The sequence below is a fragment of the Neolamprologus brichardi genome, chromosome 20 (genome assembly GCF_056152115.1).
Source record: "Neolamprologus brichardi isolate AB-2024 chromosome 20, ASM5615211v1, whole genome shotgun sequence".
NCBI lineage: Eukaryota > Metazoa > Chordata > Actinopteri > Cichliformes > Cichlidae > Neolamprologus > Neolamprologus brichardi.
This window is the reverse complement of record NC_142123.1, coordinates 8,617,687-8,630,348: the sequence shown is the minus strand read 5'-3', so window position 1 is coordinate 8,630,348 and position 12,662 is coordinate 8,617,687. Positions and strand designations below refer to the sequence as shown.

Sequence of the window (12,662 nt, the reverse complement as noted above, 5' to 3'; positions counted from 1 at the left end):
CTGAATTTGATCTATTTAGTGAAGAAGAAGAAGACAGGAGAGCGGATATGGATATATATAAGACCATAAAGCCATTTATAAACAAATGTTGGTGTCAGCCTACTTATAAATATCCAGGTGTTAACTAATATAGGGAGCTGAATTTGATCTATTTAGTGAAGAAGAAGACAGGAGAGCGGATATGACGTCAAGGTCCGGCCTCCAAAACAACCGGGTGCAGTTTCTTGTGTTATGAAAACTCCTGAATGGCAGTGTTGGATAACTGCTGTTTCCTCGCCCTTATACAACAGCATGTGGAGCTCTGAAGGACTACTGCTCGTCTAGCTCTGGATATTATCATTCAAAGAAAGTTCTTCCACTGACGGCAGCTAGCATGGCGAGGAGGAGAGAGTGCGCAAACACGGGGGGCGACACAAAGAAACTGAAGCAGGTGCTGAAAGCGAAGAGCTGCGGGGCAAAAACAAGAGCGAAGAAGAAAGATGCTGGTATGAAAAGTCGGAGTTGCCTAAAATGTGTGTCTGTAATTAAATAAATGGAACCTCTAGCCCCCAATAGTTAGGAAATTAACTGAAGTACAGGGGAGGTTAGCTAAGCGGTCTGTGCACAGTGAGCCTGGGTTCATGAATAAACTTACACACGTTCATCTGAGGAAGAGTTTCACACAGATGACTAAAATCAGCATCAGCTGTAGTAAATGAAAAATACTGCTTCACAATATTATAAAATAATTGAAATGTAAAACGCATCCTCTGTCATCCGTTCCCTCTGACTGCTTTGAGAAGCAGTTTTTGTGCAGTTATAACGTGACAAAAATATAATTTATGTCACACATCAATGCAAAGCTTCGGTTTATTGGAGACAATGCATAATATCGAGTTATTATGGCCATAACCATAAAGGCACTGTATGAGCATCCAGGTGCACTGCTTAAGGATGTGCATGGTTGCTGAAGTGGATCTGCTGGCCCGGATGCACATCTGTGCTCCACATACCAAAACACCAACCACATTTTGTGCATAGATGGTGTAAGTGTGTGTGTTAACTTCTTAATCCTGCTGGTTTGTCTGCAGCTTCTTAGACGTGATCTCTGACGAGTATTTGAACAGGAGCATTATCTCTGTGGTGTATATCGTAGTGATAAACCAATTTTCAGATTTTAGGCTAATACAGGCATCTGGTTTAAAATAACCAATATTTTGTCTGTAATTTTTTTCATTTTTATTGTTGATTCTTCCTCCGTTGGATTAAAGAATCAAAAATTTATACGGATTTCTTTATTCTTCAGTGTTAGAGGCATTTAGGTCATCCATCTTATTTACTCATAGGCCAGTATCAGCACTTCCCTTCATGCTTTGCGGCAAATCATTCATAAACTGTGGCTTTCATTCAGATAAACAATGCTGTTGCACTTCCTACAGTGGCACAAAAATGATTCTCCAGACAATTAAGACACTTTTGTCAATTTTCTGTAGCAAAAAAAAGAAAGAAAAAACATCTTCATTCAGAAAATTGGCTCGCAATATAATACATTTTTAGGGTGGTTGTACTTCTGTTTTGTATTGACGTGTTTTCCTTTATTCTCAGTCAAGCACAGAGGCTTCAAAACATCTTTCAATCTGTTTTACCAGGTGAGGACATCAAAGATAAAGAGGAAAAGATAGAGAGGAAGGTCATCCCTAAGCCACATGCCCCCTCAAAGCGAGCAGCAGGAAATAAGTTGTCTTCCCAATCTGACTCTAGCTCTGCTGTCAATACCAGCAAATACTTTGAGTCATCCATTATGGAGGAGAATGATAGCGAAGATGACTTTGATATGGTGACCTCCCCACCACGGCTTAAGGTGAACACCAAGAAACCAGAGAAAGAAGAAGAAGAAGGGGAGGACAGTGAGGAGGAAGATGAGGATGATTGGGAAGAAGTGGAAGGTAAGTGTAAAATCTGTAACATTTGTAATAACACAGTGTTTTGTTTTGTTTTTTATTCCTATGCTAAGCAGGGAGTAATGGAAAACAAAGGAAATGAATAGTGTGTGTGTGTTAATCAGAGCTAGCTGAGCCGCTGGGTCCACTCGAGCCTCTAGAACCCGTCCTGCCCTCTGAACCTGTGGAGATTGAGATCGAGACCCCAGAAGTCAGAAAGAGGTAAGTGAATATAGAATATGCACATGCTCAACATAAAATTCTAAACTTTTGAAAATAAAATAGCTCTTTAAAAAAGAGTTGCAAAACAGACTTTTTTGTGATATTACTTCTTAAACAGTTGAGGTGTTAATCTGTGTAAAATTAAATGAACACAGGAAGACATCCAAAATTCAATCAAAATAAATCAACCTCATTATTAAAACTCAGGAATCACCAGCATAATTTAAATAAAGTTTCATTGTGTTCATGCTCTAAGTTTGTTTGATTTTGTTTATATCAAAACAATCTGAATGTAGCTCCAGACGTTGTTAGCTGATGTCTCCAAACTCCCGATCCTCTCATTATATTCAGGAAAACATTTTTGGGTCATGGAGTTTCATTCAAATGTACATTAGTATGAATTTTCTCCACAGGTGTCAGGAGAGGGACCTGTAATTGTGTATTTATGTGATTAGTGTGTGGAAGATGCGTTATCTATTGGTGTGCAGTTAATGGTATATTTGTTTTAACCCAATAATCGTGATTTCTGATTGGCCAGGCAAAAAAAGCAGGCGGAACTTGAGACGTATCTGAGGCGAATGGTGAACCGATATAAGAAGGACCTGCTGATAGACACCCACAAGGTGAAAACACGCTGTTTAGTTCTACCTTTCCTTTCATGGTGCTTCTCTAGCTCATCCCTGACGTTCCGAACCTTTGATTGGTCTCTTAGGTCCACCTCATGTGCCTGATTGCCAGCGGCATGTTCCGCAACAGGTTGTGCAGTAAACCAGACCTGCTGGCCATCACTCTGTCGCTGCTGCCTGCCCACTTTACCATGGTAGCTAAGCGCATCGACCAAAACTACCTCTCTGGGCTGCTTAAATGGTATGTACTTATAAATGTGAAGTTCCTGAAACTATTTAAATGCTAGAATGTGTAAAACTAAGAAATTTGTACAATAGGGACAATAGAGCTACTATTCAGAAGCCATCAGTCACTGGTAGCCTTCTATAATTATCGCCATATCTTATGATTCCATTTCTATCCATCCGGCTCTCTTCTTTCCCAGGTTTAGAGCAACATTTACCCTCAACTCCAGTCTTCCCTGTGAAGAGCGTCCGGACCCCCAGAGGCTCCTCGAGAGGCGACTGGCAAGCCTCTCAGCCAGAAACCACGAGGAGATGACTCGCGTTAGTAGTTTGGCATGAAACCGGTCCATTTTCTATAAAACAGTGCCCCTAGTTGAATGTACAAATGAAAAATAAATAATTATGTCCTTGTGTTTCCTGCAGCTGTTTCTCTTGGTCCTACGCTCTCTGCAGCTCTTCTGCCGATTGGTCCTTTCTTTGCAGCCGATTCCTTTCAAAGCCTCATCAGCCAAGGTACTGACAGTTTGTTGTTTTTCCTTTAAGAAGACACTGCGGTATAATTACAACAGTCACGTTTGGATAACTGCTGCAGTTTAATGTATAGAACACATTTTTAAAGCCTTCTATTAAAAAATAAACCATTTTGCCAAAAATATTCACTCACACATCCAAATCATTGAATTCAGGTGTTCCAGTCTCTCCCATGGCCACAGGTGTATAAAATCAAGCACCTAGGCATGCAGACTGCTTGTATAAACATTTGTGGAAGAATGGGTCGCTCTCAGGAGCTCAGTGAATTCCAGTGTGGTGCTGTAATATGATGCCAACTGTGCAACAAGTCCAGTCATGAAATGTACTTGCTACTAAATATTCCACAGGCGATTGTTAATCCCAGCTATGAACTCGCCTGTGAAGTGGTAAGCCACATAAAATCACAGAGCTGGGTCGGTGGTTGCAGTCACTACAGACCTCCAAACTTCATGTGGCCTTCAGATTAGCTCAAGAACACTGTGTAGAGAGCTTCAGTGAAGGAGTTTCCACGGCCAAGCGGTTTCATACAAGCCTTATATCACCAAGTACAATGCAAAGTGTCGGGTGCAGTGGTGTAAAGCACGCCACCACTGGACTCTAGAACAATGGAAATGCATAAGTGCAAAGCAAGGTCAGCAAAGACATGGATGAGCAAGTTTGGTGTGGAGGAACTGGCCTGCACCGAGTCCTGACCTCAACCCAAAAGAAAACCTTTGAGATGAGTAAGAGCGGAGATTATAAGCCAGGCGTTCTCGTCCAACATCAGTGTCTGACCTCACAGATGTACTTCTGAAAAAATGGTCAAAAATTTCCATAAATACTCCTAAACCTTGTGGAAAACCTTCCCAGAAGAGATGAAGCTGTTGTAGCTGGAAAGAGTGGAAAAAACATCATATGGGATTTTACTCAAGTTCATATGCATGTGAAGGCAGACGAGCAAATACTTTTGCACTTTACCTAATACTTTAACCTGTAAAAAATGAATGAATAAACTGTAATATAAGTGAAAATACGAAAGGTACAGCCGTGGTGTCAGGTTCTTATTAAAAGGATACAGCCACCAATTTTATCACACTTACATATGCCTCTATATACAGTATTTCAACTCATTGCAGTATTGCATATGCGGTGGTGTCTGCCATTTGATTTTAAGGTTGTTCTGTTCTTACAAACATGCTGTTGGAAATCTCTCATTTCTGCAGGCCAAAGGGGCTAGAACATCTGCTGGTGCCCCAGAAAAGAGCAACACAAGCAAGGAATCATCCAAGACAAACTCCCCTGAGCCAAAGATTTCTCCTGGCACCAAGAGACCAGCAGGAGGGAGAACGATCAAAGGAGACGTAGGAGGAAAGAAAGCAAAGAAGAAAGAAAAGGATGCGGAGGAAGAGAAGAAAGTTGTAGTATCAGGGGGGCAGAGACCAAAGAACTCAAAACGCCGCAGTGTCGCCTCAAAGGTCAGCTACAAGGAGGAGAGCAACAGCGAAGGGGAGGAGGATGGAGGGCTTAGTGACGAAGATGAGTTTCAAGCCACCAGTGAGGATGACAGTGAGGATTCAGAGAGTGGGGTTAAATCTAAAAAGGGGAATAAAGGGAAGGCCAAGGGCACACACAGCAGAAATACTGCAGCTCCAAAGAGAATAAGCAGGGGAGGTAAAAAACAGGTAAAAGATGAGGAGGATGAAGACTTGGAAGAAGAAGAGGAAGAAGGAGGAGAAGGAACAACGAGCAATGGAACAAAAAGGAGGAGTGGGGCAAAGAGAGAAGGCCCAGGTGCAGACGAGTGGTTAGAGGTGTATCTGGAGAAAACAGCTTCCTGGGTTTGCGTAGATGTGGATCACGGTGTTGGAGTTCCTCAACTCTGCTACCGGAATGCAACCACACCGGTGACATATGTGGTGTCCGTGGACGGGGACGGGTTCGTGAAAGACCTGGGAAAGAAGTATGACCCGACTTGGATGACATCATCCAGGAAGAGGCGGGTGGATGACGACTGGTGGGAGGAAACGCTTGAGCCATTCTTGGGACCCGAGGACGAGAAAGACATAAAGGAAGACAAGGAGGTGACTCCGATTTTCTTTTTCTATTTTTTTTTTTTTTTTACTGTTCTGCACAATTCTTCTTACCAAAACCAGTGGCCACATCACATGTCCTGTATGCATCATATGGATTAGCAGGAAATGTTCAATGTACACGTGATTTTACTCTATTTTTAACATTGAATTCTTTCCTCCTAGTCAAGAAATTGCTGTGGCCCATCAGCTACTCCCATCGATAACAGTGAAAGAATGGCATGAAAGGAAACAATGTCTTGACCTACTTCAATTTCTTTCTTTGCTCTGGTCTCCCAGCTTCAGAAAACTCTTCTGAACAAACCCCTGCCAGTGTCTGTAGTGGAGTATAAGAACCATCCGCTGTATGCCTTAAAGAGACACTTGCTGAAATATGAGGCCATCTATCCTCCTACAGCCACTGTGCTGGGATACTGCAGAGGGGAGCCAGTATACTCTCGGTAACTAGTTAAACTTTCATCACAGATGCATTTTAGTTCAAGCATACCTCAAAATCCATTGCACATAATGCTTTTTATACTGTGCAGTCTGTGTTAACCTAGTTATGTCTTACCGCTAAACCAAAAAAGCAAGGGAAAACTGGGATTTCAGTGTGAGAGGGGAAAAAAGAACTGTCGTCATTCATGTCCTGTTTAAATCTTTATCCATCTCTAGGGACTGTGTGCACACCCTGCACTCCAGAGACACGTGGCTGAAAGAAGCAAGGACTGTCCGGTTAGGGGAGGAGCCATACAAGGCAAGCTCTTTTTTTATTTGCTTCTCTTCCCTTCCTCAAAAGGAGAAATTTTGTGGTTAGTTTCTCTGTTACATCAGTTTGTTTTTAACTCAGTCACACTCTGACCTGAAGGCAGTTGTAGCTGAGCAGTGTTCATTAGCATGTTTCATGACTGAGGAGGAGAGTTTATCCTGGTAATGAAAACACAGTTTTTCTAAATGAACCAGGCCTGTGGTCAAGCCTGCACTGAGTATTCAATAGAGACTGATAGGTATTCATAAATATGGGAGTTTGAGGGTTCTCCTTATCTTAGCTCTTCCTACAACTTGCACTCTTCTAGATAGAAACCTCTGATGTTATGCCAGAAATCTGCTGAAACCACTTCTCCAGTTTAAGGATCACAGCTCTTAATGTTCCTGCTACCACTTGAACCACTTTGGACTTTACCTTCCACATCTGCTCCAGCTGTTCTTTCAGCTCCTGGTACTTCTGTGTTTTCCCATGCTCCTTCTTCTTGATGTTCCTGCCTGCTGGGATTGCCACATCTGTCACAACTGTGGTCTTCTGCTTCTTGTCAATCACCACTTGTCAGGTTGGTTTACCACTAGCTGCTTGTCAATCTGGAACTCAAACCCCCACTGGACTTATCCTGTTTTTTCTCACACACCTTTGGTCATGTATGTGGTACAGATGTTCCAGTGCACTGTCCCAATCACTTGGATGTGCCTCCCATCTGTCGATGGGCCGTGCTCGTTACTCTTCCTTTTCCTCATCACCGTCTGTCTTCAGCTGCCTGAGGTGTTCTTGTAGCAGCTCATCTCAGGGGCCATCTTTGTGATCGATTAGCCGATGCTCCATGGTTTATCCCAGATTGTGGGTCTGACAATAAGCCAGGGGTTCAAATCTCGATAAGGGCATGCATGCAGTAAGGGCCCCTAGCTAGGCCCGCCCAAGCCTACATCAGAACATGAGCGAGAGATATAGAGCCAAAGCCATACCGGCTCAGACATTGTCCAGCTTAACAAGGTCCACATCAGGTATTTAGGAACCAGGACATACTGATGAGAAGTGGGCAACAGGAATAAAGCATACATGGACATGGACTAATAATATGGAATTGATGGAATGCTACCAATATTGCTCCCAGATCTTAAACCTGACCCCATGAATAAACTGTTATTGCTAGAGATATATTTGTCCTCAAGAATGACTGATGTAATTATGAAATGATATAAGGTGTAAAATCTTGCAAACCTTTCCTTTCCTGTCATTGATGTTCTGCTGAGTGCAGATGTATTGAATTCTTCTTGTAGCACTGATGCTATTAAATCCTAGTTCGGCTTAATTGGATTAATTGGATCAATTGGATCAACGGCATCGTCAAGGTGACAGGAAGGGGGAATCATAACAGACTGAGGCTGCTGCATACTGAATAGACACACAGATAATGTGGAAACATGAAAGGCTTTGGTGACTTTATGAACTCACAATATAAACACGTCTTTTCCTTTTTAGATGGTGAAGGGCTTCTCTAATCGTTCCCGTAAGGCCAGGATGACGTCTGAGCTGAAGGATGAGAATGACCTGGCTCTGTTTGGAGAATGGCAAACTGAAGAGTACCAGCCGCCGATAGCCGTGGATGGGAAGGTATGTATATGTGTGTGTGGGGTTGAGCATCACATTCAGAAGATTAAGCGAAACAAAGTTTTATGAGCAACATAAGAACCAACAGGATAAAGTGTCAGTGTCATTGTGTTTTTGTATGTTTTCCTCAGGTCCCACGTAATGACTACGGTAATGTTTACCTGTTTAAACCCTGTATGTTGCCGGTGGGCTGTGTTCATATCAGGTTGCCCAACCTGCACCGCGTGGCCAGGAAACTGAACATTGATGCAGCGCCTGCAGTCACAGGTTTCGACTTCCATGGAGGATACTCGCACGCTGTGTAAGATGACTCTGAAGAGCCTTCGGTGGGGTGTAAACACAATTAAGCAGATGGATAAGGTCATCGGGAGAATCTCAGGATGAACAACTGCACCGAGAGTTAGAATTTCACAATATTGAGGGACTTTCAAACAAACTCATATGCATTTTTTGACCCGTGCACATCATCATCGATTCCTAGACAGACTCATTAAATCGTGATATTTTCCTAAAAATCAGTTTGTGTTTGTTTTCTACTTACACTCACTCGGTTTTAGTTGTGAAGGCAGATACTGATAACAGTATCTTCAAATTTCAATCACAACTGTGGGTTTTTTTGTTGTTGTTGTTGTTGTTTTTGAAAGCTTAATTGGTTGCTTTCCAAATTTATCTGTATTGTTTCCAGCGAGCTTATTTTCATCTCATTAGTTGGCTTTGGGTAAAATAAAAAGATCAAAATCAGGATGTTTTTACTCCTAAAGAAAGAAATGAAATAAATGTACTCTTTACAAACATGTCAAAGCTAAGGGGATATTTTCTCACCTGTGTGTGTTTCAGCACTGACGGCTACATTGCGTGTGAGGAGCACGAGGAGATCCTCAGAGCTGCGTGGGTGGAAGAACAAGAGCTTCAGAAACAGAAGGAGAAAGAGGTGTGTTTTCTTTCATATCACTAATTTGACAATTATTGATTACAACCCTGTAAGATTACCAGATTATGTAGTTTAGGTGGGAACTTTAACACAAAGTATCAGCTATTACTTTCAAGTAGAAACCTGTACGTGACGGGCTTAATTTTTTTTCTTTTCTTGCAACATCTAGAAAAAAGAGAAGAGGGCCATCTCCAACTGGACTCTGCTGGTGAAAGGACTCCTGATCAGAGAAAGGCTTAAAAAGCGTTACAACAAGAAGAACCAGGGATTGGGGAGCCTTGCTCATGGAGGTGACGCCGAAGGGTTTTCCTCAGATGAGGAGGCTGCTGAGGGTGAAAGTCCGGGAGCTAAGACGGCATCCGAGACTGTAGCAATGTCCTGGCCTCAGAACAGACAAGCAGAGGAGGATGGTGGAAATGCCAGCGGACTGAAGAAGAAGAAAGTAACAAAACGAGAGAAGAAGGGTCAAGAGCAACATTTATTCCCCTTTGAGAAAGTGTGATGTTGGAGACCACCTTCAGGTTTTTGTAAAGCAAAGATTGATTCCATGATGCTGTTAAAAAAGCACTTTCACTGACTTCTTGCAACATTTAGTTTGGAAGATGTTCACATCACTTCAAAGCTGGATGCTGCATGGGTCACTGAAATACCCTGGAGCCTTTGGAAGTAACGCTGGAAGGAAAGGAAAGGAAATACGGGAAGCAAGGAGAAGGTGACGACATAAAGCATCACTGTTCATAGCTCCATTTTGGTGTACACTGTATTGTAAGATTTTTATGTGAGAACTTCATGGACATACAAAATGACAGTAAAAAAACATGCATATGTACAGCAACAGTATAGGTTATCATGGAGACTGTGGAAGTGTCCTTACATCTTCATGTGTATTAGGTGAGTGTTAGGCACTGATATCAGGTGTAAATATTCAGTTCTTCAAACTTTGACCAGTACAGACAGGTTTGAACCTGCTGGGCACATTAATGTTGGCATTTAGAGCTTATGCTGACATGAATGGATAGCTTGCGTGGCAATTAAACACAATACCTCCTGTGCTAACACTACAAATTATAATGAATGGTAAAAATAAGCACACAGCATCTGTGATCCTGTCAGATGCTGCTGTTTTATCACATTCATGTTAGCAGTTTTTTCCCAACCTGCAGGTCTGACCAAATAAGAGCATAGCTTCTGTTACTGGCTCAATGTAAATGTTTTGTTTGTTTGACTTTCTTTGTAAAAAAAAAACATTCTGCTGGTTTACTTTTGTCAGCTGATTTTTTTTAATACTCATGTTGGGTAAAGATCTGACAGAGCCATTGTAAGGAACCAACCACTGTGCACATTTAAGTTGATCTATGGATATAGACTCCTCATCTAACAAAGTATATGCAGACTATATGACAGTTTTTAATGAGTGTATAACTTGAAAATCACTAAAACTGTTCTTTCATTTTTGATTTATCTTTAGTGCTTCATGTCCTCTTTGCCTATTTAGCAGGATATCTCCTCTTCTCTTTGCCATTGTTTGCATTCAGTATTTCTTTTACACTCATTTCTTTTACATATTAGGCACCATTTAATAACTTTTGGCTGTATATTATTGTTTCTGACACTGAAAAAAAGACAGAAAGAAAATACCATCCATGAGTCAAAATTTCAAGTTCAAATTTTAGGATCATATTTTCTTCTAAATTTGAGTTGGTAAATAGAAATTGTGAGATGCCTGACTGTAAAGTGTGACATAATAACATAACAATGACAAATTGATGAAAAAACATTGTTTTGTAATTGTTGGAAGATTTTCCGTACTACATGTCTTCAAACCATTTAAAAGTTGCCAATTGTTCTTGTATGAAATTTATTTTTGTAATAAATGTTTAAATATATAAAAAATAAAAAAAATGCTGTAGATTTCTTATAGATTTTGCTATCTATACTTATTAATTGGACACTTTTAAAGATCATCAAGATTGCCCCATTAACCACCTTGAAATGGTGAGTAAACACAGGTGTTACTAATGCCATATTAATTATGTTCTTGAAGGTTCAATTGTATTTAGGCACAGTCTTGATCACTGTGAACTGCCTGCGTTTACCTACAAAAGGACTGCCAGAAGAGGGCCTGACTTTGGCTTGCTTTTCTCTCAAATTTGGATTTTTCTAATTTTCTTATGCAAAGGTAATGATTGTTTACGAGGTTTTTTGGTAGACTGCAAGGCATTCCTTAAAAGTAAAGACAACATCAGTGTAAACTGCAGAGGTAAAATGTGTCATGTTGCAGCAGTAACAGCTGACTGAACATCAGCTCCATTAGAAGATCCATCTTCCTCCTCAGCAATTCCACCCTATTACCATACCATTTCCCTCTGGGGCTTAGCCCTCGACTTCTCTCAGGCACTGCTGAGAAGCACAGCAGAGGATAATGCATAGTTTATCAAGCCATCACTCCTATACTTTCATAGCAGAAGAACTGTAAGTCTAATGTTTCAGTCTAGCTGAAGAGCTGCATTAGACTGCCTGCAGTTACAGCTTTAGGAGGACTGGAAACAAAAGCAGGAGCAATTTAGAAATGCAGCTTTATGATGCCAGGATGTATTTGATACCAAAGATAATCAGTTACTGACATGAAACGATCGAATTTCATAAAGTGACATTCGAGGATCAGGATAAACAGCATGCATATGCACATACATATAAAAATATATATATACACACTCCTACACTGCCGCTGCACGGCCAGTAGGGGTTGTAGAAGGGCGTAAAACTAGAAACACGTTTAACACAACGATACTCAATTGAAAACCCATTTGCTAACAGCAGTGGAGGAAGTATTCGAATCCTAAAGTACTCGGGTGCAAGTAAAAGCCTTCTTACAGTTACATAGATAAAAGCAACCCGTGTATCATCGCCAGAGTACCACTAATAAAAAAAAAAAAAGTTCTCCGTGTGGGAAAATATTTAATTAGATTATTATTGATCGTGCATTAATGTAAAACAGGATTGTGCCGTATAGCTAACAGAGGCAATTTCTAGCTGCAACAAATGATAACTTGCATTATACATGAATCAGATTTTTAATAAATACTGAGAAATATCACAAGTACTCTGGTTGATAAGAGCAGTTGCCAGTTTTCTGTCAACCTGGCTCAGTTACGAAGGTAAATATGTTGCACTGTGTGAGAGCTTTAATCTTGTAAGCGTTTGTTAAACATGAAGTTTCCAAAAGTAACTATTTTTTAGATTACTGAACGGGCATAAGGAAACACAGTCCCAGACTATACAGTTACTTATGCAATCTTTATAACCTGGAAGGGATTTAGGTGTCACGTTATAAGAGCAATATGCCGGGAGAGAATTTTCTATGTGTGTAAACCATCGACTGTATACAGTGGACATAGGCTACAGTATCCTGAGAAAATTGAATTTAGAATAGAGATTGACAGACCACGTGACTTTCGCGCGTTGCATGCCGGTAACTCGTGGCAAAACAATCCAAGTACCGCATCAAATGCAAGCATTTGCAGCACCGCAAAACGTTCATTCTCCGGTTCCAATACCTTCTTGCTTTTTCTTTGCCCCCCAAAAAAGTTATGTACAAAACGAAGGAGAACAATGCCGGACCGTACAAAGACAGACTTGATGAAAAGTCAAAGAAAAGATACGAGGAAAAAATCAAAGGGGTGAAAGGTTTATACCCTTACGAGCACACAGAGTGGACAAAATACGTTAGCGTGCTGCCCAACTTTCACCACGCTCATATTTATAATTATACGCTTCTTG

General features: G+C 41.0%; 1 protein-coding gene across 1 annotated transcript; it reads left to right on the top strand.

Moving 5' to 3' along the window:
- The first annotated feature begins 200 nt into the window (after window positions 1-200).
- xpc (xeroderma pigmentosum, complementation group C) lies at window positions 201-10,777 on the top strand. Its single transcript, XM_006785385.3, has 14 exons — window positions 201-485; window positions 1,629-1,925; window positions 2,045-2,141; window positions 2,680-2,764; window positions 2,854-3,008; window positions 3,193-3,313; window positions 3,416-3,505; window positions 4,726-5,583; window positions 5,872-6,032; window positions 6,247-6,328; window positions 7,823-7,954; window positions 8,083-8,252; window positions 8,789-8,882; window positions 9,052-10,777. Exons 1-14 carry the CDS (start codon window positions 374-376, stop codon window positions 9,382-9,384), a joined length of 2,787 nt encoding a protein of 928 aa, XP_006785448.2. The 5' UTR covers window positions 201-373; the 3' UTR covers window positions 9,385-10,777.
- The last annotated feature ends 1,885 nt before the right edge of the window (window positions 10,778-12,662 follow it).

Coding starts and splice junctions, on each gene's coding strand:
- xpc (XM_006785385.3), top strand. CDS start 374: ATGGCGAGGAGGAGAGAGTGCGCAAACACGGGGGGCGACACAAAGAAA. Junction 1,926..2,044: donor TGATTGGGAAGAAGTGGAAG/GTAAGTGTAAAA, acceptor TGTGTTAATCAG/AGCTAGCTGAGCCGCTGGGT. Junction 3,506..4,725: donor TCAAAGCCTCATCAGCCAAG/GTACTGACAGTT, acceptor TCATTTCTGCAG/GCCAAAGGGGCTAGAACATC.